Source organism: Podarcis muralis, chromosome 1, assembly GCF_964188315.1.
Source record: "Podarcis muralis chromosome 1, rPodMur119.hap1.1, whole genome shotgun sequence".
NCBI lineage: Eukaryota > Metazoa > Chordata > Lepidosauria > Squamata > Lacertidae > Podarcis > Podarcis muralis.
In genome coordinates this window covers 68,590,065-68,615,954 of record NC_135655.1, presented here as the reverse complement: position 1 = coordinate 68,615,954, position 25,890 = coordinate 68,590,065, and the positions used below count along the sequence as shown (strand labels likewise).

The 25,890-nt window shown below is 40.2% G+C and overlaps 1 protein-coding gene across 4 annotated transcripts; it reads left to right on the top strand.

Moving 5' to 3' along the window:
* The first annotated feature begins 869 nt into the window (after positions 1-869).
* Positions 870-24,791, top strand: ZNF143 (zinc finger protein 143). 4 transcript variants are annotated; one of them, XM_028731641.2, is made up of 16 exons: positions 870-975; positions 6,919-7,037; positions 7,307-7,399; positions 8,727-8,810; positions 9,034-9,114; positions 9,717-9,913; positions 11,211-11,285; positions 13,632-13,751; positions 14,845-14,920; positions 15,577-15,702; positions 18,455-18,634; positions 20,259-20,486; positions 21,766-21,914; positions 22,675-22,836; positions 23,395-23,541; positions 24,043-24,791. In XM_028731641.2, exons 2-16 carry the CDS (start codon positions 6,926-6,928, stop codon positions 24,124-24,126), a joined length of 1,914 nt encoding a protein of 637 aa, XP_028587474.1. In that variant the 5' UTR covers positions 870-975; positions 6,919-6,925; the 3' UTR covers positions 24,127-24,791. The 4 variants fall into 4 exon arrangements, with proteins under 4 accessions (XP_028587474.1, XP_028587443.1, XP_077786647.1 ...); XM_028731610.2 differs by having other exon boundaries at positions 9,028-9,114; XM_077930521.1 differs by lacking the exon at positions 870-975 and adding an exon at positions 4,784-4,884 and having other exon boundaries at positions 9,028-9,114.
* The last annotated feature ends 1,099 nt before the right edge of the window (positions 24,792-25,890 follow it).

The following is a 25,890-nucleotide window of genomic DNA, read 5'->3' as shown; positions in this document are numbered from 1 at the left end:
GGAAAATTGCCCCCTCTGTGAACTGTGAATGTGCGACAGCCGCTTAAAGAGATACCTCTTCCCTTCTAAAGTGACGCTTGGCCAGGATAGGAGATGAATTTGGCGCGGGGGCAGCCAAGTTGCTTTATATTACAGGATTCCGATGCATCTTGCAAAGCAGGCCCCTGCGACGTTGTCTGTAACGTGGGAAGTCGTCCATGCTGTTAAGAGGTTTTATCTACATACGAAATGGCTCCAGCTAAATAGAACATCAATATGCATGATGTCGATTTACAGGGGGGGAGGGGATTAAAGGACTTCTTAGGACCGTTCAATTCCCACCCCCGGTGGCCATAACACAGCCTTTCTCGGGGTGAAAAAGCAAAGACTAGCCTACCCCCCACGACTGCCATCACCACCGAGTCCCGAGGGCGAATGACGGCGTTGGCCGCTCTAAAAGCCGTAACACCCCAGTCTCTTCCTCACTCGCCTTCCCCATGTTAGAATCTGCCTAACCGGGGGGGGGGGGTCCCTTGAAAACCACTACCGCCGGGGGAGGGGGGGACGGGACATTTTCGAAGGCCAGCCGATATCCTCTCTGCGAGCGCATCCTCCCGCTTTGCTAACAAAAGGGGAAAATGGCGCCCGTCCTTCTTTCCCTCGCAGACACACTAGCGCCTCGTGCGACGTGATACAAAATGGCGCCTCCAGAGGCCCCAAACCCAGCATAGAGGAGAGTCAATGTGGCGCGGAGGCGGGCTTATCCGGCAACAGCCAATAGACAATGAAACCTGTAGGTCGGTGGCCCAATCGTGGCCGTGGGCGGTATTTTCTGCCGCAGCCTGTCCAATGGAGCCTTATACAAGTGCTGGTGGCGGGGCCCGCCCGCACGGCTCTGGGCGGCGCTGGAGTAGGCGGGCGGGCGCTGAGACGGCCGTTTCCTGTCCTGGTGCATGGTGGTCGGACGGAGGAATTGTTGGAAAATTTCTCGGCGAGGTTCGTATATAAATGTGTTTTTACCCAGTGTGCCTTATTCTAACCGCCGCCATCTCCGGCTGGGACGCTTCACTCTTGGGTTCGGCCTGCCTTAGTCCCCCTGCGGCGGCGTTGTATGCAGGGGAAAGTGAGGGGAAAGGGGGCAGCCCGCGTTCGTATCGCGGCTCACAATAATAATAAAAGCCGAGGCGCCGCCGCCGCCGCCCGCGCTTTCTCCCCCGCCTCCCTCTTCCTCCATATTCCCGCCTTCTAGGCCTCGGTGCTTCCCGCTCTTTTCTCCCGCGATGCTTTTGTCCCCGAGGAGGGAGAGAGTTCTCACATGAAACAATAAACTCGGGCCACGGGGGCGCTCAGGCCACTTTCGCGGGGCGTGGGCTGCGGGGGGGGGGCGCCTCCTTTTGGCGGCTGCGTCACTGGACGGGGCTCGTCTTTCCACAGCATCTGCGTAGCTGCGCGGGAGGCGCCTCGTGCGGCCCCCTCCATGCCTTCTCCAGCATCGAGCAGATGGGGCTGCGGTCCCTATAAAGCCCTTCGTGCTGCGAGGGGCGATTCACACGCGCAGTGCAAACACGGGGGTGGTTGGAACCCGCTAGACTCATTCCCGAGGAAGCATGTTTAGGATGGCAGCCTTAATCGATCGCTTTTCAATCGGTTAGCGACCGGTTAAATAACACACGCAAGTTTGGGTTGGCTAACAAGCAAATAAATGCAGATTTAAGGGTGGCAGGTTCCAAAGAAAGCAGAGTAGTTTATTTGTTTTATGCTATGCATGCGTGGATTAAGATAAGGATCCTCTGGGAAGAGGCATTCCCTGCTATGGAAAGAAATGCCTCCTCTAAAGTGATGCCTGTCTGCTACAGACCCGGGTTTTTGAAATCCTCATTCGGTTCTGTGGTTAAAATTCAGTTACAACAATACTAAATGTTGAGGGCAGGCGGGATTTTCTTCCACACTGCACATTGTTTGGCCAGCATCCAAGAAAAATGTGCAACCTAGTCATGCACATGTTTGCTAGGAAGCAGGTCCCAAGTGAATGGGGTTTAGAGACTCACTTTCATGATTTCAATAGAAATTTTAAGTTCATGGAGGTATGTTGTGGCATAGGTGTAACACAGAATGCTGTATTTTTAAGCATGCATACTTTGATTTATTTTCAATCAGATTGATTCCCAAAGCAGGATACAATTTGGAAGTTCACAATGCTGGCAAGATAATAAAACATAAGAAGGATAAGAGAAGTTCAAGAGGCAGCATAAGAACTAAAGGATGCTAATTACAAAGGATCAAGAACCAGCATAAGAACTTAGAAGAAAGTTCCCATATCTGTTAGAGTGACCCAGTTTGCACTTGAGGCAAAACCATTGTTTAGCAGTACATCGACAAGCCTTCATGAGCCCAAATACACAAACCCTCTCACCAAATTTAGTTTTACTTTCAAAGAATCTTGGTTTAGTGCTACATACAAACCAGGGGTCCTGGTTTAAAATTGATTATTATCAATGGTTAGTTAACCCAACTCCCTAACCAATGGTTTGTAGTCGGCTTATTTAGAAATTAGGACCACTGTTTCATACTGAATACTCAGCTGAGAATTTTTAAAAGCAAAACTTAATTTGACGTGTCCTGTCTACATGGGAACACATGAGCTCAAGGCTTAATGTGGCCTCATCCACATTGTACTGAACCAGTGGTGGGGAACCTCCAGCCCATAGGCGTGATTAGACCTGCCATGCTGCCAGATTTTGCTTGTGATAATACTTCAGGTGAATTACATCTACCTTTCTTGTGCCTGATATCATATGATGTCAGGTGGGGAAATTTCAAGCCATGGCTGCAAAGGAAGAATCGAGAGCAATCTAGTATGCTCAATTCTTCACTTGCAGCCAAAATGTGGTGCTGTTTCCATTAGGCACCTTTTTCTGTTCGCCTGCATGGTTACATAAAAAGGCACCAAATTGAAAGAACATCAAATTCAAGCTCTTTTTGCAAAGAGAGAATAGCAAGGCGCTGCCTTGCCCTAGATGGCAGACAGGAGGAGAGAGTGGATGAGCTGAGGCTCCAGTCTTCATGTATCTCTAAACTATAGAATGTTCTGGGCACAGCCTTACGAAGACTTGCTTTCATGGGTGAGTTTTCCTCCTTATGGCTTCAGATTTAAATTGTTCAAATGTGATCATAATACAAATTCAGATTTTTAGAAAGAATGATATGGCATATTTTACACCAATATTTCCAGTCCATTAAAAAAATGCTAGTGCATTTTCTAATAGTTGGCAGAGGAGAGGCATGCTGATATCCTCAAAAAGTATCACCACAGCTGGGTGTAAGCCAAGGGTGGGCAACATACAACCATATACTCTTATGTACCACATGAGTTTTCTAAGCCTAAATTATGCTTTGAGAAGTCTAAGTATTTCACATAGATTAATTCCATAATAAGATTATTAGAGAAATATTTCACTTATATTTATACACTAGAATGGGAAATTAAATAGTTTACTATAATTAAAATAAGTAGGTTAAGTGCATTCTTGAATCATGGCGAAGCTTAAGTGGCACTCTTAACTGTTGAGCAACTTCTCTATAACTCTGTAAAGCACAACTTTCATGATACCAGTTCTTCAGAAGGGTACAAACCCTGCATGCGAAAACTGATGACAAGGCACCACAAAGTAAAAATTAAATTGTTTTACTACTTTGTTATGGGAGTATGTCAAGAAGTTTGTTCATACCACACAGTTTGTTTTCTCCCCAGCTATTCACAATTGGCATCTCCAGGAAAAACAAACAAACTCTGTTTTGAAGACATATCACTTCCAACAGTCATGGATATATACAAAACATACAAGGCAATCTGTTTATATGACCCCTTGCTTATTTACTTCTTTATTATATTTGTATACCATCCTTCATCTGTAGATCTCAGGGTGGTTCGCACATATATTCATTAAATAGTCTCTGAACTTGCCTTTAGACTCTGAAGTTGTTTCTAAAACCAAACTTTCATTTATTCTTCATTTTCCTAATAATATTTATTAAAATGAGACTGATATGACAGATTGCTTGTATTAGTCTTGTTGAATAGAGGGATGCTGTCAACTATCAGTAAGTCAGCATCTGAATTGAAGCAGTTCTCTAATATACACAAACTTTTCCATTGTCCTGATAAAAGTGATATGTTCCTGAGCTCAAAAGTCAAACTGGATGTTATGGTAGCAGTTACATGTGTTGAAAAATGGAAGCACCCCAATCGTGTAGAATGGGGAAGTTGGGAGGTTTCTGATTTTATAGGCAAAGGGCATAATAATAATGAGCGCAGAACCCTTTCCTTGCCCACAGCTTCTCTTCAGCAGAGCCCCAGTAATGTACATTCAGCTTGCAGAAAGGTAAGCAGCATGCTGGGTTCAGTGCCCATCACCCACACCCTTTCTGGCTCTCAAAATCTTACACAAATAAACCCCAATTTCTGCATCATTGGGCCAGATTCAACTACCACTATTCTCTAGTTTGTCTTTTGTGGAATGTGGGAAACGATTACAGAAATCTGCCACGAAGTTACAAGGTGACCTAAGGCAAGTCACTACGCTTAGCCTATTAACTTAGGAAAATGCTTTTGTGTTAAAAAGCAAACATTTAATTCTCAACCATGTTAAGAATAAAATATGTTTCTGTGCAAGGAGAACACCGACCTGTTCTGCTCATGCAGCTGGTCTTCACGTGCCTCTCCTTCAGCCCTCTGTGCCTTCAAATATGCCAAGAAGGTTCAAGGACTCTGGAGGAGATTTTGGAGGCATGCATAGGCGAGGAGAAAAAAAAGATAAGGGCATGCTGTTCTAGCTGAACTCCACTCCTGCTTCTGTGGATTCTGTCCCAAGCCTTCAAAATGATAGCAGGATTTTCTTTATTAAGGTACAGTGCCTCTGGATATCAGTTTCAAAAGTGAAATAATTGTCTGTTCCAAAGGGGAATAGTAATAATAATAATAATTTATTATTTATACCCCGCCCATCTGGCTGAGTTTCCCCAGCCACTCTGGGCGGCTCCCAATCAGTGTTAAAAACAGTACAGCGTTACATATTAAAAACTTCCCTGAGCAATGTTTACTAATATTTGTTCTGTTAAGTCACCAAGGACATATTAGAGATAGCTGGCTTTATTATATTCTTTAAGAAATCTGAACCATACTTCAATGTCATATACAAATATTCACATTGGCACTCTGTTATGTGCATCATTATTATATTAGATTTCAAATAAGGTTAATTATTTTGTGATCTGATCACTCTAGCAAGGACACTGTATGGCGGCATTAAAGACTTCCTGGTACACTAGTAATACTACATTATATTATTTCAGGTTTCTAAGGTTAAAGCTGGCAATATACTGCACCACATACACATCAGAGAGCCAGGAGCAGCATGTTCTATCTCTGCAGAGATTGGGAAAGGAAAAATGCACTTCCTTTGCGCACTCATCCAAACAAAAGTAATTGAAGATGGGTAGCATAAATAAAGAAAAGCCTTCTTTCTCTCTCTCTCTCTATATATATATTTGTAGTCGTCTGTGGTTGCGTGAGGCTTCCTCTGCACAAGCACAGGCAAATGGGGGTGTCTGTCATTGCTTAGCTTTGTCACCTACCGGCCATGTGGAGATGGTGCGTGTGGCTCCTTCGCTGCATGGTGTGATTTTTATTCCGCGGGGAGTGGGGGTGGAGATCAACAGGGCTTTGCTCAGCTATGTTGCTTGCTAGCCATGTTGACCTGGTGTGGATGCGCTTCTTTTGCCCCTTGAAGGGTTAAAAAAAAGATGGCAGAAGAAGGAACAATGAGAATAGCCATATTTGTTAAATGTGTCAAGTATGGGATTTGATAGAAGTATGTGTGGTTTCTGTATGTGAGAGAGGGGTAGATGTAGGTGTGGGGTGCAAGTGTGTGAGAGAGACAGAGGCATTTGTGCCCGGTTGCATGTTTATGGTGAGTGCACATGAACGCTGTGTGTGCATGTGTTAGAGAAAGTGTGGTGTGTCCACCTTTCATATCTTTCCTGATACTGGAGAATGCTGTTTTTAAACAACAGCCTCATTCTGTGGGGGTAAAAATAATAATCAGAATGGGCAGAACATAGTTGACTTCCCTGGTAAGCGGGGGGGGGGGGGAAGAGAACAGCAATGAGCATACTCTCTCTAATGTTTTACACTACACATATCATACTCACAGCCATTTTGTGACTGGCTTATATGACAAATTGAAAATTTGAAATGTGCCCACTGGTGTAAAAAGGTTCCATACCTCTAGTTGCACCTGCAGCTGTCTTCCAAGTAGAGGAAGCACTTGAGTGGCTCAGAAAAGCGGGGATGGTAAGGGGGGGGGGTTGTGTGTGTGTGTGTGTGTGTGAGAGAGAGAGAGAGAGAGAGAGAGAGAGAGAGAGGTGCAGCAGCAATGGCGGTAGGTGCCAAGGTAGTGGTGCTGGACACCCTGAAATGGCGGTAGCTTTGGAGCAGCTGAGGTGCTCCTTGAAGCTCCCAAAGTGTCCATTGCCATTGATTGTTACCATAATAGAAGGCAGCACTGAATCTTAGACTGAGTTATACTGGCACAAAAAATTATCAAAATATTTTTTAAAACACTTCGATTAATTTACTCATTACACTCTGAACCTTCAAAACATTCTTTGAGTACTAGAAGTTAAAAACAACAACCAGGACTATACTTTTGTGAGTATTGTAACAACATCCTTACAATATAGCAAGGATTGTGGTTTGAAGTTTCTGCATGCTCTCCCTAACAGTATGCACTGTAATTATAAGAACTGGCAAAACGGTATGTTTTCCAATGAAAAATTCATCAGAAATATTACTTGGTGTAAGGAATACTATTAAAACAAATTCTGAGTGTCTTGAATCCATTGTTAATATTTTAAAATTTCTCTTTCTTTTCCCTTTAGGTAGACAATGTTATTAGCCCAGATAAATCGAGACTCTCAGGGAATGACAGAATTTTCAGGAGGGGGGATGGAGGCTCAGCATGTAACACTCTGTTTAACAGAGGCTGTAGCTGTGCAAGGTGAGTAATTGGATTAATATCCCAGTGGCAATCAGTGTGGCATTCAGGACAAGAAAATGGCTATCTTGATGAATTTATAAAGCATACTATGACATTTTGGGTTTTGAAATGCATCACATAAGATAATTGGAACCTATAGCAAATGCCTGAACCATTTTTCCTTGACCCTAACATTTATTTTCCATAGTTTATGCATTAAACAGTCATTACATTGTGGACAAATATGTGTTATGAACATCAAGTAACGCTGAGAATTTTGTTGTTGTTAGATGGAGACAACTTGGACAACATGGAAGGAGTAAGCTTACAAGCAGTTACGCTCTCAGATGGGTCCACAGCCTACATTCAACATAATTCTAAAGGTATATTTCGAGTTTAAAATTGCTACAACCAACTAGCTTTTTAATCGAAAACCAAATAATATCATAGATGTTTGCCATTTCATACCAAGATCACCTTACAAAGTTGAATTGTGTTTCTATGTAAATATCAATACAGGCTTGAACAGAAGATCACACATTTTTTTGTCTAAAGGTGAAATCCAACTGGCGCACTTGTTCTCACGGGAAGGGCTTTTTAATCCAGCAGACAGCTGTGCTAATGGGAGGGGGGGAGTTTTTGCCAGTTCAGCCTTCCTCCTGCAGTCCCCCGTGCCATATTTCAAGCTGTTCTGGAGGTACCCCATCCCACTTGAATGGATATTCAGGGGAGCTACAGGAGAAAGGGGAATTGCCTCCCTTCTTTTTTCAGTTTTGTTATTGTTTATTAAATTTCTATACATGTACTTCCCTTCATCTGAAGATCATAGGGCAGTTTACAATATAAAAACACAAGGTGTCCACTAGTCAAAACTCTTTCCGGTGATCAGAGGGGCACAGCTGGATTCTACTCATTTTTTAATACACAATACATTTAATACATTAGTTGTTAACACTGAAGACACAGCACCCTTGTAACTGTTGCTCATGGTTGCAGACGACTCTTAATGCCTGCTCCGTGTCTTAACAGGCATGAAAGAGAAAAGTCTCCATAAGCAAATATCTCTGGATTCACTGTTTAATCATTTTAAATAAGTAGAAAACAAGTGCTTAACGTACATACCTTTAGAATGACTTGGGCTACACTTCTGTACACACCTACATGGAAGTCAGTTTCTTTGAACTTCATGGAATATACTTCTGAGTGGATGCATACAGTGTTGCATTGTAGGATACTGATCCTGTATTCAAGATAGTAAATGGACCTTATCACCCTGCTCCAAAACTCAAACTCGGAACATGTTTCATTCCCTGAAACAAGGCACCAGTCATTATTATCTGGTGTGTTCAGGAAAAGCTTTTTATGGTGCAGGTGAGCCATACAAGGATATTTTATAGTGCAAGAAATACTGGAATACTAGCACATACTGTGGGATGCTAAGGATCATGAGAGGGGTTTGCCGCAAGCAAGACCTAGAAATGATGCAGATGTGTAAAAATGTACCATGGTATTTTAAGGGGCAGGTCTGTCCTGCTTGAATTGTATAAGATGCTACTTCAGCTGTGACCTTTGGAATGTGTTGATTGTTTTATATAAATTTGTTTGTTATAAAATGTAAATAAAAGAAAAAGAAAATTGCTTCTGCATGTGGCTCACTCTTTCTTGATTGAGGTTATAGTCACTTGAATTTTTAATGTGCATATATTCCAGATGGCAAATTAATGGACGGTCAGGTGATTCAGCTAGAAGATGGCTCAGCTGCCTACGTTCAACATGTTCCCATGTCTAAAAGTAGTAAGTATATTACAGTGAATACAAGTTTAAAGCTGTTGACTTAATGACAGAGTGCAGTATAATAAATGATTTAATTGTAACTTTAAAATTAAAATATTGTTATTTTTTGAAGTTTACTCTTTTTAGCAAATTTATTTTCTAATGCTGATAAAATGTTAAAATTGGTCTTGCAAATCATAAATGCATTAAGTAATTGAAGTGAAATTTTATTTTCCTGATACAGGAGATAGTCTTCGTTTAGAAGATGGACAGGCAGTTCAGCTTGAGGATGGAACTACAGCTTTCATTCATCACACTTCAAAAGGTAAAATGCATTTGGAATAGTCATTTCTATTATGTTTAATTTCCAACTCCACATTGTTGCCAACTAACAATAAACAAATAACTGAATCATTTTTTGTCATTGTCTTAAACATTATATAGTAAATTGTCAGCTGCTTCAATATTCAAACCTTTTGTTCCATACAAGTGAAGGGAGGTTTCAAAACAGTATTACTTGATTAACCATGTCCATCCTTTGAAAGAAATACACACACAAATGTGGTCTATATGTTCTTTGTTGGTTGATTGGTTGGTTGGTCTAAATATATACTGTTGTATCATAGAAATATATCACTGCAGTTTACAATATAAAACCATGCAGTAAAATCATAAAAAATTAAAAGCAAGTTAAAAGCAAAAGAATTAAAAACAAGCATCAGTAGATAATTATGAGGAATATACTCTTAATTGCCTGCATAGGCCTGGTGGAACAGAAAAGGTTTCAGCAGGTATTTAAAAGTTGGCGTACAAGGTGCCCATTGAATCACTGGTGGCAGGGTGTTCCACAGGACTGGGCTGATGACATTTCAACAGTTTATACACAATTTAATTACAGTTGTCTCTTGTCTTTAAATAATTTCTCAGACAGTTATGACCAGAGTGCCCTGCAAGCTGTACAGCTAGAAGATGGTACCACTGCTTATATTCACCATACAGTGCAGGTTCCACAGTCGGATACCATCTTAGCCATTCAGGCTGATGGCACAGTGGCAGGCCTTCATACGGGAGATGCTACTATTGATCCAGATACCATCTCTGCTTTGGAACAGTATGCAGCCAAGGTAAATTTGAAGGACACCTAATTTTGTATGGTATTTGCTTTGTGAAATTTAATAGAAAATATAATCAAACTAAATGTTTACTACACTGGATGGGATGAGAATCAGATTAATTCAAAGCAAAGCAAAAGGCAGGTTGGCTGTAATCAAAGAGTAGACAGTAGGAGAGATGATTAAAGGCAGAAGAAAGTATTACCGTATTTTTCACCCCATAGGACGCACCGGCCCATAGGACGCACCTAGTTTTTTTTGGGGGGGGGGGAATAAAGAAAAAAATATATATTCCCCCCCCCAGGTGTGGGGCTGGGGCGGGGGAAGCCCGAGCTTCCCCAGCCCCCAGAACAGGCTGCTATCCGCAAGCCTTGGGAGAGCTGCGCGAAGCCGGAAGCCTGGGGCGTGCTGAGCTCAGCGCGCCCCAAGCTTCTGGGTGCAGGCAAGCTCTCCGCTAGCCGTGGGAGAGCTGCGCGAAGTTGCGCAGCTCTCCCACGGCTTGCGGATAGCTTCCTGAAGCCTGGAGAGCAAGAGGGGTCGGTGCGCACCGACCCCTCTCGCTCTCCAGGCTTCAGCGAAAGCCTGCATTCACCCCATAGGACGCACACACATTTCTCCTTCATTTTTGGAGGGGGAAAAGTGCATCCTATAGGGCGAAAAATACGGTAGATTCCTTTGAAGCTAGTGAGAGATGGAAGTTGATGACAGACCTTTATCTAGATGCTGAAGAAAAGTAAAGTGAAGAAGGTATTTGACTGAAAGTAATAAAATCTAATTTAGTGAATGTTGAGAAGTAGTGCAGCATGTGAGGCAAAGTGAAAAGTAGGAGGTACTGCATATAGGAGGAAGTAATTCTAATCCTTGACCACTAGTGGGGATTTCCTGGCAATACCCAGGATTTAAAAAAACACACAATATTTTTTGTCGTTTTAAAATTGATAGTGTAATTTGGGAGTTTGGACCCATCACACCAAAAATCAGGTGAAGTCATGCCAGAGTCACATTCTGGTCCGCCATCTTGTCAAAGCTTCAACAAGGCTACTATCCCTACCTCAGGAAACATCATGCCAAGTTTGGCAACGATATCTTGAGTGGTGGTGAAATTTGTGCAAAAAAATGGATGGAGTCACAGTTCAATCCACTGTCTTGATTTAAGATGGCCCCTGGCATCCAGAAAGACCCAAGTTTGGCAACAATATCTTGAGAAGGAGGCCCAAGTGATGTTTCGGTTCACCATTTTAATTCAAAATGGTGCCCGGCAGTCCATAGCTTTATTTCAAAATATATTTCTGCTTTTTCTTTATTTTAGGTGTCTATTGAAGGAAGTGACAATGTTAGTAGTACTGGGATGATAGGAGACAATGAACAAGATAAAAAAATGCAGGTATGTATCATGATATAATTAAACTGAATTGATGGGTGGGGTATAAATATTATTATTATTATTATTATTATTATTGTTATTATTATTATTATTATTATTATTATTATTATTATTATTCATAAGCTGCCTTATTTCATTTTGAATGTTTCTGTATCTGAGAAATGCATTTTAGATTGGCTATGCTGTCAAGTATATTCCTCCCAGAGTCATCTGCCTCCTGAACTATATTGCAGAGAATAAAAACCACCTAACTAGAGGGGTTTTAATCATTTGGATATTGAGAAGCATTGGTGGAAGGGAATTGGCATCAGGTTACGTTTTCCTGTTCCCTCTTCTTCTTGAAAAGCCTCTCCAGCATAGGGGGACCACAGTGAATGGGTTAATCTGCAATGTGTGGGGAAGCTGCTAACTGGATTGAGGCCCCTTCTGTGTGCAGGAGGGCTGCTCATAAAAAGGTGTCTCCATCCAGTTGGTTTATGAATAAGTTGGGCATATGCAAAATAAGATGGGCTTCCTGCACCTCTAACCTTCAACATCTTTTTTTTTTACACTATAAATCTGCTATTGGGGTCCACTGAACCCCTTTAAAGTGCTAACTGGAAATAAAAAATACAATTAAATTTCAAAATGACTCCAGTTTAACATTAAAAATAACTTGCTTTGGTATCACAGTCCAAAAGCTTTGTGTAACACAAAATCTATAGGGGTAGATTGGGCCCCACTAGTTTAACTTTTCACTTTTGTGCCTTTTGATATATTATCAACTTAATCTGCAATGCTGGGTTTAGTACAGCTTGAGCTGGCCAGCACAGAAGGTGGGGCAGGGTGGCTATTCTGCTGGGCTTTCAGCAGGCACAATGGGGATCTCCACAATGGCTGAGCACCACCACCAATGGAGCCTTTCAGAGAGACAATTCTGCCTCATCCTAACCCTCTCTAGCACTGTGGCTTGGGGGTTACCATTACCCTGTTTGTGGAATTTACTTCCAAATAAACCAGCATAGGATTGTTCTGAAGAGGTATTTATTTGGAGAGAGAAGTTTCATTGCCAGAGTTATGTCAAAACTAAGTAGTGAGGAAACTAAATGAGTGTTAATTAATTAAAGTAGGTGAAAGTGTTTGAAGTATTATAAGTTATGAGTAATTACAATAATTACCTTGCTTATAACAGCAGTACCCTATACTTCCATTATTAGATGCACACCTGGATGTGCTCTTTCTCTCTTTGGAAATAATTCTGTTTCTATGAAAGAAAGGTACCGATATATTTGTAGTCAAGCAAACACACATTCTCTTGACAGTTAAAAACAAATCTAAATACAGAATGCAAGAATATGCAAGGCTTTTATTTATACCCCAATCTTCTGGCCATAGGCACCTGGTACCATTTCACAACAGAAGAAATACAAATTAGACAATCTCTTTTCAGATCAATTCTTACCCTGCCAGGGGATGATCTGCTGTATACAACAGATCCTGCCAGACCCTGATCAGGGCTGAAATGGGGTCTTTGGGTGGGGGTGTTGCTGTGTCAACTCCAGGGTGGTGCAACAGAGAAGCCTTGGATACAGTTGTCAATACAGTTGTGTAATGCTTCTAAATACCAGTTGCTGGAAACCACAGGAGGGAAGAGGGCTCTTGTGCTCTGGGGCTGCTTCAGAGTTTCCTACAGGCATCTTGTGTGGCCACTGTGAAAACAGGAAGCTGGACTAGATGGGCAATTGGCCTCATCCAGTAGGCTTATCTGATGTTATGTTCTTATGTTAATCTTAGCCCTCACACTATCTCAACATTGCTTGAGAGAAGAATGTAGGTACATGAGTTAAATTGCTCGGTCCCAGCGCCTGCCAACCTAGCAGTTCGAAAGCACCTTCGGGTGCAAGTAGATAAATAGGGACCGCTTACTGGCGGGAAGGTAAACGGCGTTTCCGTGTGCTGCGCTGGCTCGCCAGATGCAGCTTTGTCACGCTGGCCACGTGACCCGGAAGTGTCTCCGGACAGCGCTGGCCCTCGGCCTCTTAAGTGAGATGGGCGCACAACCCTAGAGTCTGTCAAGACTGGCCCGTACGGGCAGGGGTACCTTTACCTTTACCTATAAGCAAATTTCCCTGAAGAGATATTCCATGTTACATGGTGATATGCCATGTTACAGATCTTTTAATATAATTCCTGGGATTTTTTTTCAACATTTCAGGGAACTCATAGCAGTGCACCCCTATACAAAGCTAATTATTTTAGCATTTAGCAATTAAATCACATGGGAAACAGAGATATCCACATTTCATAGAAAGTTTTATGTTTCAATATATGTCTGAAATGTTCATGATGTCATTTCTTTCATCTTAGATTGTCTTGCAAAGCCATAGTACAAGAGTGACAAGTAAATCACAGTCAAGTGGAGACAAGGCTTTTCGGTGCGACTATGATGGATGTGGAAAACTGTACACCACTGCTCATCATCTTAAGGTATTCACTGAAATAGTATCAAAGCTTGTTTTTGGCAATATAATGCTGGCCATAAAGTCATGCAATTGTATATCAGTTGGCCAGGTTGCAATCTGAATTTGTGTCCTTAATACCACTTATACCACTGACATGTTAAGTGGCACAGTTTTCATTGTTTTCTCCATTGGTGACCTTATTTGACAGATGATTCTGAAAGCACAATAATTGTGTATTTGTATCTGTGTTTCTGACTGAGACTCTTTATGTCTCTAGCTTTTCTGGGTAATGGGGCTGTGGTCCAAACGGGATAATGTTGAATTGCTGATAGTTTTAAAGGAGTTGTGTGTCGTGATAGAGCTTCTGATTTTGTTTGCTCCTTCAGCTGGTAACTTGCAAACAAAATAATGTGAATATTTTAAACCTGGTGCCTCACAATGTATATTTAAGGCATAGAGCTTTTTTGCTAATTCTGTAGAGGAAGATGTTTTCTTGATTTGGGGGCAGAGGGAGCTATCTTTCCTTTTAGATATTTTGACTACAACATTGTTATGATTGTCCCTATTTTTAAAAACCACCAAGTGCCTTCCAAGCATTCTTACATACACAGTACTTCTGTGTTTTTCAGATAGCAACCAAGTTGCAGAGGGGACATAGGTCTGGCATAGCTAATTCCTGTTGTCAGGCATAACCAACTAGATTTCTGCTGTGGCCTCCCACCGCTTTGTACAAATAAGATTGAATATACACTTTGCTCATGTCTCCTGAGCAGACTTCTACTCGGGGAAAGTCCCTCTGACTTTTGCTGATTCTTCCTTCCCTCTGCAGCCTCTAGTGTCACCTCCCACACTGTTGCATTGGGTTGGGGCACTCTGTGGAGCATTATGGGAGGTGGCGCTGGGGATTGCAAGGGGAAGGAGGGAACCGGCAAACGGTCACTTACCCACCATCCCCACCAACAGGATTTATTTGCTGGATCAAAAGCTTTTGTGGTCTGATTATATGTCTGTAAGGACTCTTTGAGATGACTGCCTCATAAGGCCCCAGTTGTGGAGCAGTGAAAACTTATATTGAAAAATACATATCACAGCGTGAAATGATTGGCCTTTTTCAACAGGTACATGAAAGGTCACACACGGGAGACAGACCATATCAATGTGACCATCCAGGTTGTGGAAAAGCATTTGCAACAGGTAGGGTCGTGGGATTCCTTCATGCCCCCCACCTTTAATTTTTTTAAATGAGAAGTTGTGACTAGGTTTCTTATAGATTGACTGATGACTTTTTGCATGAATGAAAAGAATACTAGCAGAAATTGTACCTGTCTAGTTAAGAAGACATAACTGCTTATTTTGGGGACTTTTAGATATAAAATAGGTTTTGTGATTGGGTAAATATATGTGTCATGAAGACTAGGTTAAGCATTTAACTTTTTAAATAGTTTATCATTCAAAAGGAGAAGGAGGTATTTCAATGATAAAGGTCTTCATAGAGGAAAACAACATAAAAATAGATTTTGAGGTTTTCTAGATATAAAGCCATTCGACTTTAAGGGGATGATTAACCACTAATTAATACTACAGTAAAATTTATATTCTGAAGCAGTTTGCCTTCAGGTGTTTCAGTTTGGTTCATTGTTTTTAAGAGCTGCCAGTGTTTCAGGTCTCAAGAGCAGGACTTATGACAGTCTTCCATTTTGCTAGTGTGAAATAAATAGATATAAAACATGGAGATCAATGGAAAATAAAGTCTGTGTAGAACTAAAGATGTTTAAAATTTGAGACAAGATGGTTATGATCATCCAGATAGTCTTAGATTTAAAAAAATTATTTATACTGTATTTTTCAAGGTTATGGATTAAAAAGCCATGTCCGAACCCACACCGGAGAGAAGCCATATCGGTGTTCAGAAGAAAACTGTACTAAGTCCTTCAAGACTTCAGGAGACCTACAGAAGCACATCAGAACACACACAGGTACATGGCATATTTATTGTAGCCATTGTCTATTATTCTGATAATAACAGTTCATGTATAGAAAATGGAGGGTTTTTATGGAATCTAACTGATTGATCACAGTTTGACTTCTGCAATCATGGTAAGCATGCTCTCTGTTGAACTCTTAACTGGTCTAACAATCTATTTTATAGCCTTCAATATTTTGAAATTGCAACTCCTTTACTCTTTACACAAAATATTGAGCAAAAATACTGATATTTCTGTAGCTGTTCTGACACTAGCAAAATGTGCTCTGTATAGATAGTTTTGGTTAAAAATCTAGCTGCTGCATTTTGCAACTGAACTTTCTGTCTCATAAGTAACTATAAAAACGTAATGTGTGAAATGGCATGTATTCTTGAATCTAAAACTTTATTCTATTTTGCTGACCCTAGAACAAAGTTACTCATACAATCTCTGCTGAGCAGTGCATGAGATTGCAGAGGTCCTTGCACTTAACCAGGGTTTGTGTACCTTTGGAATGAGGCATGCTAGAGACTGTAGTATCTTTAAGTTTATTTACACATATTTATTATACCTGAGCTTTGATGGAGGGAGTGCAGAACATTACATCCCAAGAGTGTCTCTTGTTGCAAGCTTTAGTCCAGAGCAGAAGCCAGTCTTTGCATATACAGTGGTACCTCGGGTTACAGACGCTTCAGGTTACAGACTCCGCTAACCCAGAAATAGTACCTCAGGTTAAGAACTTTGCTTCAGGATGAGAACAGAAATTGTGCGGCAGCAGCGGGAGGCCCCATTAGCTAAAGTGGTACCTCAGGTTAAGAACAGTTTCAAGTTAAGAACAAACCTCCGGAACGAATTAAGTTCTTAACCCGGGGTACCACTGTAACCTCTCTCAACCAGCCCTGCATGTAGTTCTGGCCCCTCCCTTCTTCCCCCAAACCTTGTGTAAAAGGGGGCATTTTTTCCTGTGGTGACGTCATGTCCCCAGGCAACCTCCCCCTCCCATCTGCTCTACAGATGTTGTAATGCAACTCCCATCATTCCTGACGGTTGGCCGTGCTGACTGGGACTGATGGTGGGAGTTTGAGCCCAACAACATTTGGAGAATCCTAGGTTCCCCACCTCTACTCTAAAGTAACCATAACCCAGCTACTTGCTTTCTGAAAAAAGTGATAAATATCAACGGCAGGATTTATAAACCGGTTGTGTGACATTCTTCTGGACGTTCCATTCCTTATGTTTAAAACTGAAAAGGGTGTTGCTGGGCGGATCTAAGTCTGTTTCACTTGTTTTCTGCCTGTAATTTGATACACAGCATTAAGTAAGGATTACAGAAGCTATGGCAACATAACACTATAGCATGTACACTTAAAATCTCATACATCTGTTTGGCAGAAAACTGACAAAACATACTAAGGAGTGATGTGCAGAGGGTGTCCCGTCCCCCGTCCCCCACCAAAAAGCTAATAGTTACCTTTCTGAATAGTTACCCTTGAAGGTTTTTTAGCTTCCAGTGTTGTATAATAGTGATGGGGTATTAGATAAATATCTCAGTAATACATTGAATTATAAAAATTGTGCTTTCACCCATCCCTCTTAGGCTTCTCTCTGTGGCATGAAAGTATACAGAGATTCGACAGTTCTTAGCAAAAGCACATGAGAAAATACAGCACATCAGCATGAGGGTACGCCAGCAATATAACATTCATTGAAGGGTTTTTAATATTGATCAGTATAGCCATATTTAAGATAGTTGTGTGTAAGTTAAACAGTAGGGAACAGATGCATTTTTATTTTTAGAATTACTTCATAGGTGAATTTGATACTAGACATTTGAACATGTCTAGTGGTGTACTTACAGGTGAATAACTAAAACTTTACTTCATAAATTCCAGCCACAATCCAGAGAACCCTAAAGCTAGCAAAATGAGTCTTTTTGACTTTTTCTTTCTCAAGCAGCAGCTCTTCGTACTCTGTGACAAATCACTTTTGAAGCCTTGGGGATATTCAGACATTGTGGTGGAGTGTGACAGAAGGGGCAGGTGGGAATCGATTATTTGTCTGGGGGTGCACAGTCCCATAAACTCCCTGAATTAGCACTCTGGATTGTGGTTTGTATCTGAAGAATGTAGTTTCCAAATAACTAGCAAACTGAAAGGCAGAAATGCCAGCGTTTGTTAAAGAGCTCCCTGTGTTGCATAATATATACAAAATGTTTTGCCTTGAGGGTATCCCAACTGCCCTTTTTAAAATGTTTTGTTGAGTACCAAAATTACCTTTTGATTGGTTTTATGAATTATATATTATGCATACACAATCTGAATAATGATGTTGATGGGTTGTTGCAAATACATACACTCAGCAGCTTCTAGTGGGTTCCTACCCTTTGCATGTCGAATGAGAGTAATGATGCAGAAGCAAACAGTTGCACACCCTGAAGTTCCTCCCCTGTTGCTTCAACTGTTTATGGTTCTGACCCTGCATACTTAAGCTTCCCCAAGTTTAAAAAGTATGTTTTGGTATAAATATAGTTACAAATCAGGCATTAGAAACAGATATTTACCTAAATCTCCACCAAAACGTATAGCTCATAATAAAAATAGACAAAAGAAGATAAGATTGGAGGTGCTGCTTAGTAACAAACTTACTATGAATTTTTTAACATATAACTTAGTACCAATTTTTTACATATAACTGAAGTGAGGGAGTCGTAAGATTCTTTAAAGTAAGTGTACTGATTAGCCTATTTCTATTTTTGTTTTCCTAGGTGAAAGACCTTTCAAGTGCCCCTTTGAAGGATGCGGTAGGTCGTTCACAACATCGAACATAAGAAAGGTTCACATCAGGACACATACAGGGGAAAGACCCTATTATTGTACAGAGCCAGGATGTGGAAGAGCATTTGCCAGTGCAACTAATTACAAGAATCATGTGAGAATACATACAGGTATCTGAAAGATAGAATTTTACTTATAATAATTTTAGATGTGACAAAGACTTCCAGTTATAGTTTTGAAAATGTATCTATTTATTCTGTGTGGGACCTATTCTGTTTTGTTCAAACTATACTGTGCTGCTTTTGCTTGGAGTATTTTTGATTGTATAAATTGTTTTTAATTGTATGATTATATTGTAATGCATCCTGGAACATTATAGTGAAGGACAGGTGAGAAATTTTATAAACAATAGAATTCACATAGGTTGAAATCACATGTAATGTTAAACACACAGTTTCAAAGGTGTCTTTAGCACTGGCCACTTCGTTTCTTGAGAAAACTCAGCCACACAGGTGGGAATGGGGCTTTCATCCTTTGCTCCCCCTACTGGTTTCCCAAGCAATCTTCAAAGTTGCTGTTTCGTCCAAAGGTACTGTTTATGCCTCGCCCCAGTCCAGGTCGTGACATAGTCTGGCATCTTGGATTAGACATAGGGCAGCCCTGAACCAGGTCCCAAACCGAATTCAGGAGAGGGGCTTGTATAGCCCTGAGTTTAATTAGTTTTAAAAATACAAAAAACCCTGTATAAACATGTGTTTGGCATAAGGAGATAGGGGGAGAAGGACAGACCAGAGTCTCTGCCTTTGTCTCCTTTTCACCACCAACCACGTTTAAAACCCTGGTGAAACATGCAGTCACCCAACCACCACCCTTTTGATAGCTGTCTAAACTAACTTGGGACAAACCCTTGATTGGCCTGATTCAGTTTGGGGTCTGGGATTTGTCCAGAGCTGGCACACAACCCTACTGTTTACTGAAAAATAACCCTCCTTCCCACATGTCAATAGAGAGGGAGGGAGACCAAACATACTTTTTAAATTGTATGATTAAGATAACATGTAGTTTTGTCCCATCTCTTGTTATGATGAGCCCACAATTGTTCTAATTCCATAGCTCAAGTACATTCTTTTACATATTTGGCATTCAATAATGTTTATATTTCTCAAACATTGTGAGTGGGGGTGGCAGTAGAGACAGAGGTTATTTTGTGTGTGTGTTCTTTTCAGTTAAAGGAACAATAACATTTTAAATTGTGCACACATCCCATATAACAGACTTGCAGATCTAATAAACAGAACAGTGTTTGGCAATTAGATGCATTGTCATGTGCTAAGGATATTTTGTAACAGAGAAAGCATCTCTGATAATGAATAGTCCAGCTGCCTGATTGTATAGAAGGGGCGAGGCTGTAAGAAAGCTGCTTCTGGCTGCCATTGGCTGAGTTACTGTGATCTATTCTAAGGGGTGCTGTTTGCCATTGGCTGTCCTTTTCTGATCCTGTAGTGTGGTAAGGCAAACAGAAGGTTAGGAAAGAAGAGACAGAGTAGCCGGAGTGTAGGAAAGCAAGGTTAGATGGTGATGATGGTGATGATAATAATTTTATTATTTATACCCCGCCCATCTGGCTGGGTTTTCCCAGCCACTCTGGGCAGTTTCCAACAGAATATTAAAATCCAATAGTCTATTAAACACTAAAAGCTTCCCTAAACAGGGCTGCCTTCAGATGTCTTCTGAAAGTCTGGTAGTTGTTTTTCTCTTATTCTGTTTTCCTACTTTTGTCATCTTTCTGTCTAGGGGAGAAGCCGTATGTATGTACAGTCCCTGGCTGTGATAAACGTTTTACAGAGTATTCCAGTTTATATAAACATCATGTCGTACATACACATTCCAAACCATATAACTGTAATCACTGTGGGAAAACGTACAAGCAGATTTCCACGCTTGCGATGCACAAGCGGACAGCACACAATGACACAGAGCCAATAGAGGAGGAGCAAGAAGCATTTTTTGAGCCACCTCCAGGTATGTGACTATATCTCATATTAGCAACCTAAACTGTTACACCTTTCAAAGACTTCTTACATCTTAACCAGAGGAGGAACTAAAGCACTGAAACTAAGGAATTTTTTTAAAAAAACTTTACTTGTACTTAGCAGCAAGGGTTTGTTTGTTTGTTTGTTTGTTTGCTGGGTGAGGTATGAAGTGGTAGACAATTTAGTACTTCCAAAGCAGTGCCTGCTTCCACCAAACTGGTTTTAGATCATATTGTGTTTCTTTTTGTCCTTGTGATGCAGATTCTTTGACCTGTGTGGCCTTCTATTTTGAATGCCCCATGTTTCAAATCCGGTAATGGGTGTGTGGCTATTCTGCTGTGCCTCGTTACACTAGCCATTAATGCAATATACTAAACTGATGCTTACATGGCGCTGTCCACCACAACCCCAAGATCTCTTTTAGGAAAAGTCACTGCCAGTTCAGCCCCATCAATATTCTTGTTGTCTTGATGTTTGTTACTTTGTTAGCAACATAAATTGTCACTTAGTTGCTAATTCATCCAGTTTTGAGAGAGTTTTTGGAGTTCTTAAATCTGCTTGGGTTTTCACCACCTGGAATAATTTTGGTCTTGATTAATCTAAAAGCTTAACCATTTCACTACTCAACCCTCACTCCAGGTAATTTATTAATACATGAAATAACGTTGGTCCCAATATAGATCTTGGGTAGAGCCTACCTCTTGCTTCCCACCATAGTTAAAGCTGCCCTTTTTTCTCCATTATGAGCCACCCCTGCTTGCTGTCTAGCTTCTTAACTGGTTTTGTCTGTAAGGTTTGTCTTCAAGCTCATTGGACTGGTGGAAGGGACTTTCATTTCTCTGGCTCCTTGCCCCATTGCTGATACAATACAATTTAAGCCCTTTTAAGTAAACTCTGGGATTCCTAATTACTACATACAAAAAAGGAGATTAGGATGAAAGTTTATATTTAGCTGGGGTTAAACATTTCTTTAGATACTACACTGTTTCATCACTTGTTACACAATGGAGTCTCTCTTTTTCCTTGGAAGGAAAGTGTGTTAGTTAATGAATAATTCTTTGAATGGACCATTGATGATAGTTGTATCCCAGTTCTGGCAGGCAAAGATTAATATTTAACTAAAGCTAAATCACAGTCTTTCTTTTAGATTATAACCTATGCAAACATGATATGAATGCAAATCACAAAGGATAGCTGGCATAATTCTTCATTTCATTTTTACTCTAGATTGCATATGAACTAAGCCCATCTTTTTTTTAATTAAACAGGTCAAGGTGAAGATGTTCTCAAAGGATCTCAGATAACTTATGTAACAGGTGTAGAAGGAGAGGATGTCGTTTCTGCACAGGTTGCTACAGTGACTCAAACAGGACTGGGTCAGCAGGTGGCCCTTATTTCCCAAGATGGAACTCAGCATGTGAGTATTTTAGCATATTAATGCTATCCCTACAAAATGGCTTTCAAAAGTGAAGATCTTTCCATTTAGTCACCCCATTTGATTATGCTTACAAATATGAAAATACCTACATAAAACTCAATTGGTATTATGTTGGTTCTATTTTAAAGCGTCAGGCATACAACTAATTCTGATGTAGTAATATCGTAAGCACTAATTACTGACATTGTCTGGCAGAAAGCTAGAGTGAGTATGTCTAGTAGTTACAAGTTGCAGAAATAAATTTTGTTCCTACCTATTGACTTCTACCATTAGGACAGGCTCCAATCAAACACATAGGACTGAAGAAAAGGGGAGAAAACTATTGTTTTTGATGCAGCAGAAAATGCCCCAAGAATCTAGTTTCCATTTCCCCTCTTCTTTAACCTTTGGACAGTTTATGAATGGGCAGAAGATGTTAAGATTTATTTTAATTTTGTAATTAACATCTGACACGTTGAGCAAACAAATAAACGTGGGACCATTGTAATAGAAAAAATGTAGTATGGTCATTGAACAATATGATGTAGAGAGTTTAAAGTTACTATGGAAGCTTGAATTCTTTTTTTTTTTTTATGCTTTAACTTCTACTTAGCTTGTTTAAACTTGGTGGTGTTTATCTTCAATGCTACCTGGACAGGTTAACATCTTGCTTGCTAAAAATGCACAATACTATATGATTAAGGTCTGTAACTCAAATATAATTCTTTCCATTTAATTCAACAATTATGTTTTATTTAAGGTTAACATATCTCAGGCTGACATGCAGGCCATTGGAAATACTATCACTATGGTAACACAAGATGGCACCACAATCACAGTCCCTGCCCACGATGCAGTTATTTCTTCTGCGGGAACACATTCCGTTGCAATGGTCACAGCAGAGGGCACTGAAGGGCAGCAGGTAATATTGCTACTAAATATATGTAAGGATGTATTTGTATATGTGGAAATTCTACTAAGTATTAAGTACTCAGTGAAATGCTACTTAGCATTACATGGACAAACTTGAATGAACCCAAGCAAATAAGCATGCTCAGCCTCATTATAAGCCAACTTCATTAAACTAGCCAAAGTTCATTTTAAACCAGGATCTTTGGTTTGAACATAACACTAAGCCCGGATTGTATTAGTGAAACAAAACTCAGCAGAAGTCCTCCTCCAGGCCCTTAAGGTAGGGGGGTGGAGCCCAAGGCTTAACTGGAGCTTGTTCAGTTTGTCCATGTATGATTAAATCATGCCACAGATACAGGGGTTTTTAAACAATTGTCTGATAAGCCTGATCTACTACTACTACTTTTTTTTTTATTAAAGATTTTCTTGTTTTACAGAAGTAAGTGTAATGCCTGATCTACTTCTTAAAGAATATTAAGAATGAGAGGCACTTTGCAAGAGAGCATTTAAAGGAGTAATCGTTTTTTATATTCCAATGTTTAGCAAATTTTGTATTTTTATTTCAAAGGTTGCCATTGTGGCTCAAGATTTAGCAGCATTCCATAGTGCTTCACCAGAAATTGGACATCAGCAACATGGGCATCATTTAGTAACTGCAGATTCTAGACCTGTTACATTGCTGGCAACATCCAATGGAACACAAATTGCAGTGCAGGTAAGTATGGAATAAACTTCAGATAGTTATTTTTAATACAGATTTATTTATTTTGTCCCTATGCTTTACAATCTACGGCAGAGGCGGGGAACCTTTTTTGCATCATCCAGATCCTTATCAGGATTGGCTTTCCCAGCCAAATTTAACTGGTAGGTGGGGCTGCCTGCCTGTCAGTCACTTGATGTCACAGTGAAATCATTGTGATGTCAGGTGAATTAGCACTTTGAAATCCCAGAATCAGGACTTCAAAGCACCACACTAAAGGGGGGGGGAATCTGTTTTAGCCTGGGGTTTCATTGCAACCCCCACCCTGTTTTTCAGGGAGAGATTTACATTGAATCCTGATGAGCTGATGAACAGAGGTTAAAACCTGCTCAATTTAGCTGCATGCACTACTTCCCCACAGAAAACTAGCTCACACAGTATAGTATTTTTTTTAAAAAAAATGTTTTTAATTTGCAGCAGAAAATGTATTTCAGTACAACATTTTGTTTATTTCAGCTTGGAGAGCAGCAATCTTTGGAAGAAGCCATTAGAATAGCTTCCAGAATACAACAAGGTGAAACACCAGGAATGGATGATTAACTCCTAATATGGCTAAAGGAACAATAGACTTATTTACATTTTATTTTCAATCAACAAAGGTCCACGCCAGCTGAAATCTATAAAAAGTTTGACATATTCTTGCTTACTAATACTCTGCACACACCTTACGCAAGAGTGAAGAACATTTCATGTGTATAATGTCTCTGTACATGAACCTTGGGAATATATGATGTCCACCTCTTAGACTCTTTCTCTGCCCAGGACAACAGAATTAGGATTTTATGTTAAATTTTCTTGCTTATACTTACATCAGATTTCAAACCAGATTACAGGGAAGCAGCAGCTACTATAGAAATACTGGGATGAGTTTTGAAGTCACTCAAAAACAATGAAGGCATTGCTGAAGATTTCATGAGTTTAAACTGTAACAACAGTAATCATTTCAAAAATCATTTGGAAGCGGAACAATTTTAAATGTTTCTCACATACAGAAGAGTTCTGAATTTTGAGACCTTTGTAAATAATACATTTTGAAGTGTGTTTCATACACAATCTGAAGATTCATCTTCTTTAGCTTTCCCATCCCAACTCACAGATTGTAAATAAAGACTGTTCATGCTGGAAGTGCTAATTATAATACATTTGGATTGGATTATGTACAAAGAGAAGCTTTGTTGTTCAATATTAAAGGGATGTAAATCTAATGTTTCTGCATTTTTCCCTAGCATCATTATCCTATTTACTAATTTTGAACTCAGTTCTCCAAGTGTGGATCTATATATTGCCAAAATGGTACCATTCACACACAGGAGGAAGAGGTATCAGCAGGTTTCTGAAAGTATTTAAGGAATAAACCCTTGGGTGGTGAAGAATCAAAACAGCTCAGTGAAGATAGCATGCTCTGTGGCCACAGAATTCTGACTGATTATTGGGGAGTGAAACATAAAACAAGAATGGGAGGGATTATTATGGGAACAGCTGACTGGTAACCTGAACAGGAGCACTCTACACTGCAACATTTTTTTGCAGATCCCACTTGTTCTGTAAATCAAATTCCACTTACGATAGAAGTATAACAAGATTATGTACTAACCTAATTAAAATAATAGCATGAAATAGTTCTTTTTTTATTTGCTGCCAGAATTAACTAGTCCAAACTTCTGTTTAAACTTTAAATGTGGTGTAAGTAAGATATAACAGCTGTAGTGGAGCAATTACTGGTTATGTACTACATTTTGCAAACAATTGCTTCTGGAGCAGGATATCCAAAGGTGCAAGCCCTTCTACCTCCTGCTGTCTTTCATAAGATGTGTATACTTTTCAAACCATCTGAGAATTAACTTACATGTCACTGATCAAGCACCTGATTATGTGAGTTGCTCAGTCAATACACAAGATTAGTGGGCAGTTTTACTAGACAATGGCAGAGTAGGAAGGAAAGATCTATTGCTAGTTCCCTTAGGCAGCACACTTTGGGTCCACTTTGTTTAAAAAAGCCAAGTGTAAAAATGCACTAACAGAATATTAGTGTAATAAAGCAGCAGGAATATCCCAAGAAGCAGGGGAGGACCAGATACAGGCTATGCCACTATATGCCTGTTAGTGATATAATTTGCAAAGCAAAAGTTACTTTGATGTCTTCCTCCCATGTAGTAATGTCACATGTTTAGTTTGGAATGAATTATACTTCTCAGATTGTAGATATCCATTTGCTGGGAGGCTTATTAAGGGCAATAAGCTGGACATACATAAAATTCACTATAGGCAGAATAGTACATAAAGCTGCCTTATAAAAGCTCTATT

Coding starts and splice junctions, on each gene's coding strand:
- ZNF143 (XM_028731610.2), top strand. CDS start 6,926: ATGTTATTAGCCCAGATAAATCGAGACTCTCAGGGAATGACAGAATTT. Junction 7,400..8,726: donor CATTCAACATAATTCTAAAG/GTATATTTCGAG, acceptor CATATATTCCAG/ATGGCAAATTAATGGACGGT. Junction 11,286..13,631: donor AACAAGATAAAAAAATGCAG/GTATGTATCATG, acceptor CTTTCATCTTAG/ATTGTCTTGCAAAGCCATAG.